This window comes from Microtus ochrogaster, chromosome 19 (genome assembly GCF_000317375.1).
Source record: "Microtus ochrogaster isolate Prairie Vole_2 chromosome 19, MicOch1.0, whole genome shotgun sequence".
Taxonomy (NCBI): Eukaryota; Metazoa; Chordata; class Mammalia; order Rodentia; family Cricetidae; genus Microtus; species Microtus ochrogaster.
The window spans coordinates 9,591,886-9,599,179 of NC_022021.1; the positions used below are offsets into that span (position 1 = coordinate 9,591,886).

The 7,294-nt window shown below is 41.2% G+C and overlaps 1 protein-coding gene across 2 annotated transcripts in view; it reads left to right on the forward strand.

Moving 5' to 3' along the window:
- Positions 1-1,096: 1,096 nt before the first annotated feature.
- The window catches only part of Atp6ap1l (ATPase H+ transporting accessory protein 1 like), a 21,971-nt gene continuing 15,773 nt past the window's right edge, over positions 1,097-7,294 (forward strand). Inside the window, exon 1 of one of the 2 annotated variants that reach the window (XM_026783783.1) lies at positions 1,097-1,237. In XM_026783783.1, the coding sequence (XP_026639584.1) occupies positions 1,182-1,237 (56 nt within the window). In that variant the 5' untranslated portion in view covers positions 1,097-1,181. Of the gene's footprint in view, positions 1,238-1,629; positions 1,766-7,294 lie in introns of those variants that run through there. The other variant, XM_026783782.1, reaches the window with a different exon arrangement.

Consider the following 7,294-nt stretch of genomic DNA (forward strand, 5'->3'; position numbering starts at 1 on the left):
CTTTTTTTTTTTTTTTTTTTCCCAGACAGCCCCGGCTGTTCTGGAACTCACTCTTTAGACCAGTCTGGCCTAGAACTCACAGAGATCCTCCTTGCTTCTGCCTCCGAGTTGCCACCACCACCTGGCAGACTTTGGGTTTTCTTGCTTTCCACATCCCAAGCGTCCAGTGTGCCGTGGCAGATGTGGGCCAGCTCTCCCAGCTTATTGTTCAACTCTCATCCCAGCCTCTCCCTCTGTCTCTGGTTTCCACCTCCCCTGCTACTGGGCTTCCTTTCCTTTTGTTGTTTTCTGAAGGGATGCCTGGAGCCATGTGAATAGGAGACGGCCCACAAAGAAGACAAGAATGTCATCAAACAAGTCTCCAGCGTCCCTCAAGACTTCTCTGAACGTTCATTTAAAGACAACCCTTTCTCGGGCTAGAGAGATGGTTTAATGGTTAAGAGAACTGGTTGCTTTTCCAGAGGACCTAGGATGGATTCCCAGCACCTACATGGTGGCTAAGACCATGTATAACTTCAGTTTCAGGGAATCTGAGGCCCTCTTCTGACCTCTGGGAGCAGACACTACACACATTTAGTGTACAGACGTACATGCAGGCAGAACACCCATACACATAAAACAAAAGTTTTTAAAAGTTAAAGATAGCCCCTTTCTGCTACCAGTGTTTTCCCATTAGAAGTGGCAAAAAAACGCCCGCGCTTCGCTTTGGAAGACATTCAGTGTTATGGAACTTTATTATGTGTATTTTAAATGCAAATGTAAATCCTTTCTGGATTTTGTTTTGTAGACTTTTCGTGGAATAATTCAGCCGCTTTTTATTTACACAAGGCAGGAGGCTTTGTCATTTCATTTAATTTTTCTTTTTTTTTCATTTCATTTAATTTTATCTTCACCAGAATTATTTTTATTCAACATACAGCAGCATAGAAAACACTGGATTTTGTCCTGACGTCTTCAAGCAGGCGGCATTGTCCTGAGCTCGGATATCTCACCCCTCCCCCTCTGCGGCAATTCTTTAAGCACTGCTGTGTCCCTGTTCTGCAGAAAACCAGCACGGAAGGGAGAGCTTGCCTGGCTGTCACAATAGAAGCTCTGGGAGCCATCTCATTGGGCATGCCTTCAACAGCTCCTGACTCCAAAGCCAGAGGGTCATCAACATCCCTCTCAAGTCATCTCCATAGATGGAAAGTTTGCTTTTAACAGAGAACTGTGACCTAGGACACATCTGGAAATATAGGTAAGTTCCTGCATTTTTTCAACTGACAAAGCACCTAAAATGTATGGGGAAATGTATACTTCATAGATTTGAGAGAGGAGGTGATCGTTTCCTTTTGAAAAGTAGTGTGAGGAGCATATGAAGAAGGGTGTGATAGTCACATACTAGTGCAACTTCCCACGAAGGGGTATAGCAATGTATTTTCTCTGCAAAGCGCCACCTAATACTTTATAAATGCGATGACTAACTGAAAAGCTAAATGCTGGGTTAGCTCCTTGTAGACTGAGCTTTGCCAGGTCTCACCCTCCTTGCTCCCCTATAGTACATCCTGGAAAAGCTATCTTTTTATTGGTTGAAGGTGCTGTCAGTCACTTTGCAAAAACAGTCCCGCCTCTGCTCTGTTTGCTCTATGAATTACCAGATGTGCTTGGTTTGAGGAGACATACGTTTCTTGATGGGAAGAAAACTCTTGTTTAGTGTTTCACTTCTGTTTTTATGCATGGTGTTTTCAGCCACTTTGGACCAGATACTTGCCTGGAAGAATGTAGGGTGAGTAACAGCCCATCCTTGAATGCAATGTGTTTGTGAACCTCAGTGCAAGTGTGAAATTAGATGTTTTTGTCATTTCTTTATATAATTACATATCTGCATTTGTTTACGGTTCAAAAATGTATAAGCTTTAAGAATAGGCCACACAGCTAACTACAGTATTTATTATACTATACTTTTACTGTAAAAGGCAAGGATTGTTATTCAAAACACTAAGAAACACTACATTTTTGTTAAATATACCACTCCTTAACAGACTCTCAGTTCAGCCCTTAGCTTTGGCTTCTTTTATGTTTATAAATATGGGCTCAGTTCACAGTGTCTCCTGCTGCAATTAGGTGAGTGGAGACCTTAGGGATGTCTGACTCGTGATCCCAAAGACTCTAACCCACATTGACTGGTTTAAGGTGATTGTTTATAACACAGTGTCTGTGATTAACAAGTGCTATTTGTGTTCCCTTGTCTGTTTTCTTTCCATACCTTACAAAGGAGGACGCAGACTTATTTCTTAAACAGTATGTTTAGAATCTCAACCGCAGCTAATGTCTGTCTTGTTTCCCAATTATTCATGATGTGCCATCGCACCAAAGACATCAGGGAAATTTGTGTGAACGCAGAGCCCTGTAGTAAACAGAGCGAGCAGGCAAAGCATCCCGAAGAGCTCCTAAGTCAGCAGCTGATCACAGCTTTAAGAACAGACATTCGAAATGTTTCCTTCTTCTCCCCCTAAGTCAACTAGTGCTTCTTTCAAGCTTATTTTTAAATTGTACGTGGTTTAAATGTCTTAGGCGGTTAAAAGTCACCATGTTTGGTTTGGGACAGGTCTCCTGCAGCGCAAGCTGACCTGAAACTTACCTGTAGAGCCAGTGGTGGCCTTGAACTTCTGATCCTCCTGAGGCACATTCCAAATTCTGGGATTACAGGCCATACCTGGCTTTGTAATAACATAGAATCCTGTGTTTTTGTGCTATGCAGCGATTAAATTTAGAGCCTCATGAATGCTAAGTACGTGCTCTACCACTGAGCTACACCCCAGCCTGTAAGACCTAATATTTCTCCACCAAGTTTATATGGAGATGAGTCACTTTTGTATTATACTTGCAAAAATAATGTCAAAAGATGAAAATTCATATTCTACCTCCATTAAGGCAAGGATAAACATAATTTTAGCTTTCAGAAGCTTAGATCTTAGAAACTATACAAACAGCTGCATTCTTCATGGAAGCTACAAACCTAGATGTCACTAACAAGGGAAGGAACAAGAGAATGTGCTATATATACACAATGAAATCTTATTTAGTCCCAAAGGAAAAAGCAATTATGAATTTACAGGGAAATGGAGAGAAGTGTGAAGTGAAGTACCCTTGCCTTAGAAGCAGAAATGCAGCTTGTTCTCTCTCCCAAGCACAGCCTAGATCTCGATTTTTAAATCTGTGTGGAAGGAGGGATAAGTGTAGGTCAAGAAAATAGAAAAGGGACCATAAAAGGGAAAAACAAGAGGTCTTAAAGGGAGGGCTGGAGGGTTGTAGAAACATGACGTAATTGAATACAAGCGTCCTTACTGTGGATGGGGACAGTTGAGGAAGGAAGAGGAAAAAGGGGGTGCAGAGAGGAAAGGAGGGCCAATGAAAACCAATTATGTATGAAAATCCAAGAATGAAGCTCAGTGTTTTGCATAGATAACTAAAAGGTTTTAAAAAGATGAAGTTAAACCACATAGATGGCCATCCTGATCTAACAATGCATGCATACTACTTCACTATAAAGGAAACGACAATTTATATTTTGTAAATGTTCTTTCAAACCATGGAGCTGTATGTTTTTTAATATTTATTTATTTATTTATTTATTTATTTATTATGTATTCTGTATGTGTGTGTGTGTCTGCAGGCCAGAAGAGGGCACCAAAACACATTACAGATGGTTGTGAGCCACCATGTGGTTGCTTGGAATTGAACTCATGACCTTTGGAAGAGCAGGCAATGCTCTTAACCACTGAGCCATCTCTCCAGCCCCATGGAGCTGTATTAAAAAATATCTTTATCATTGTAGGGCTATTTCTTTTTTTGTTGTTGTTGTTTTTCTGTACATTGATTTTTTATTTTTTTTTAATTTATTTATTTATTAAAGATTTCTGTCTCTTCCCCGCCACCGCCTCCCATTTCCCTCCCCCTCCCCCAATTAAGTCCCCCACCCCTCCTCAGCCCGAAAAGCAATCAGGGTTCCCTGTCCTGTGGGAAGTCCAAGGAACCCCCACCTCCATCCAGGTCTAGTAAGGTGAGCATCCAAACTGCCTAGCCTCCCACAAAGCCAGTACGTGCAGTAGGATCAGAAACCCGTTGCCATTGTTCTTGAGTTCTCAGTAGTCTTCATTGTCCGCTATGTTCAGAGAGTCCGGTTTTATCCCATGCTTTTCCAGACCCAGGCCAGCTGGTCTTGGTGAGTTCCCAGTAGAACATCCCCATTGTCTCAGTGTGTGGGTGCACCCCTCGCGGTCCTGAGTTCCTTGCTCATGCTCTCTCTCCTTCTGCTCCTGATTTGGACCTTGAGATTTCAGTCCTGTGCTCCAGTGTGGGTCTCTGTCTCTGTCTCCTTTCATCGCTTGCTGAAGGTTAATATTCAGGAGGATGCCTATATGTTTTTCTTTGGGTTCTCCTTATTTAGCTTCTCTAGGATCACTAATTATAGGCTCAATGTCCTTGGTTTATGGCAAGAAACCAAATATGAGTGAGTACATCCCATGTTCCTCTTTTTGGGTCTGGCTTACCTCACTCAGGATAGTGTTTTCTATTTCCATCCATTTGCATGCAAAATTCAAGAAGTCCTTGTTTTTTATTGCTGAGTAGTACTCTAATATGTATATATTCCATACTTTCTTCATCCATTCTTCCATTGAAGGGCATCTAGGTTGTTTCCAGGTTCTGGCTATTACAAACAATGTTGTTATGAACATCGTAGAACATATACTTTTGTTGTATGATAAGGCCTCTCTTGGGTATATTCCCAAGAGTGGTATTGCTGGGTCCAGGGGTAGGTTGATCCTGAATTTCCTGAGAAACTGCCACACTGCTTTCCAAAGTGGTTGCACAAGTTTGCATTCCCACCAGCAATGGATGAATGTACCCCTTACTCCACAACTTCTCCAGCCAAAGGCTATTATTGGTGTTTTTTATTTTAGCCATTCTGACAGGTGTAAGATGGTATCTTAAAGTTGTCTTGATTTGCATTTCCCTGATCGCTTGTAGGGCTATTTCTAATGCAGCAGTTTTAGCATGATGCCCATTTCCTGAGTGTAAAGAGACTTGTTGAGAGTGCTGGGCTTCAGGTGGCTCAGGGGCTAGGAGTGTACTTGCAGTAATAATGACCCAAGTCTGGATCTCAGCAGAAAAGCCAGACTTGGCCATGAACACCTGTCACTCCAGCCCTGCTATGAGGAGAGAACAGAAGATGACTGAAAAGCACTGAGCTCCAGGGGCAGGGAGACCCTAACCCATCTCAAGGGAAGGGAAGACAAAGGTGACCATACCTGGCATTCTCCTCTTTTCCTCTGGCCTGTGCGCGCGCGCACACACACACACACACACACACACACACACACACACACACACGGAAGAGTAATCCTATAAAAGAAAAGAGTGAAAGTCACAATTCTTTCTTTTTGGAATCCTAAATTGTATTTATTCTTCTGTTCTTTTGAGACAGAGCCTCACTGCACAGCCCTGCCTGTCCTGGCGCTCCCTACTTCATACAGTCTGACTTTGAACTCACAGAAGTCTAATGCTGTTTCCATTTTGTGTTTTTTGAGACAACGTCTCTTCAGAGATCAGTTGGGCTGGTGTGCCACTGATTCGCTGGGATCCTCTTGTGTCTGCCTACCAAGTACTAAGATTTCAAATGTATGACACCATGTTTCATGGGTTCTAGAACTTGCACTCTGAATACTTACTGAATGAGTTATCTCCCCAGGTCCACAGCCACTTACAGCTATTTTTGTTAGATTGTATTAATTATACATTCTACGTTTTACTGCAATGTCCAGTCACTTAACAATAGAGTAATTTTATGAAAGGGTCTCAGCACCTTAGCCCAAGCTGGTCTTGAACACACTATGTAGACTCAGAAGATGATGAACTTTTGATCCTTCTGCCTCAGACTCCTGAAGCATTGCAGACCTGGGCTACTCAGCCAAGTAAGGTTTAATTTCCTTACATCAGTGTTCCTCAACCTATTCACACAGATAGTTGTGGCCGGTTGTTAGTTTTTCCTGTCATTCAGGTACTATGTCATGATGTATGTTTTGTTTTGGTTAAAATTATGTTTCTAATAAAATCTTATTTGGTATGGCTTAGGGCTGTATGCAAAACCTGTCTTTATTGCAGTATTTTAAAAAAGAGCAACTCTATTGTATGGTTAGACCAGAGATACATTGGAACCACAGTGAACTTCTTTGTTTACAATAAGCCCTTCATTAACAAATGCATGAGAAAATTTAATTAATAGACCAAAGCCTGAAACCAAGTAGTTTAATGGTATTACAACTTGTTTATTTGTTCAGTAATATACTTTTTATTCAATAAATATCAAGTAATATCGTCTGCTAACTAAATATTCCCAATTGATTTGATACTTTTATCTTTCCTAGGTAAAATCTATTTCACCATTTTCTATGTTTTTGTTAATGAAGACATTTAAAAATTGGATATATAAGTTGACTACAGCTCAAACTGAAGAAAAATGTAAAATTCTGTTCATGTGTATGAGAAAGCTTTGTGTCTCCAGGGAGTGTTTTCTGCTTGTTAGTTCTTCTATTGTTTATTCAGTAGCATTTCAGCTCACATGGGAGGATGTAGAGTTTGCATAGGTAGAGATGTTTGCATAAGACATACATCACTTTTGTTCAGGAAATGAAATTTCTTAGTGCTCCCAAATGCACCAAGATGAGATTGGCCTCAAGGACTGATTCATGCCAACCTCACTCACAGGGGACTTCTTATAAACAGAAATGTTTGCTAGGCTGTGTGTGTGGCTTAGTGGTAGAGCAAATGCCTGGCACAAATGAAGCCCTAGGTTCATTTCTCAGAACTGGAAAAAAAATATTCTCAACTAACTAGTGTACATGAAAGTTCTTAGATCTTTGTTTGCAAAGTCTCAAGTTCCCAACACTACACATGCCTGTAAATGTCAGTATGTGCCTAGACAAATAATATGTGCTAGATCTGCACAGTTAGGTATTTCTTAGCAATGGTATTTAGAATTGAGCACTGATACATGCAGTGATGTACATAAATTCCAAAGCCATTGTGTTAAGATGAAAAGAAAGCAAATACTAAAGGTAAATGTTATATGACTGCTAATTTACAATTCTATGAAATGCAAACTCATGCAAAATGAAAGGAAGTCATTGTACTTGCTTGGGATGGAGGGTGGAGGGATGAAGGTGGGGGGATGAAGGTGGAGGGATGAAGGTGGAGGGATGAAGGTGGGGGGATGAAGGTGGAGGGATGAAGGTGGAGGGATGAAGGTGGGGGG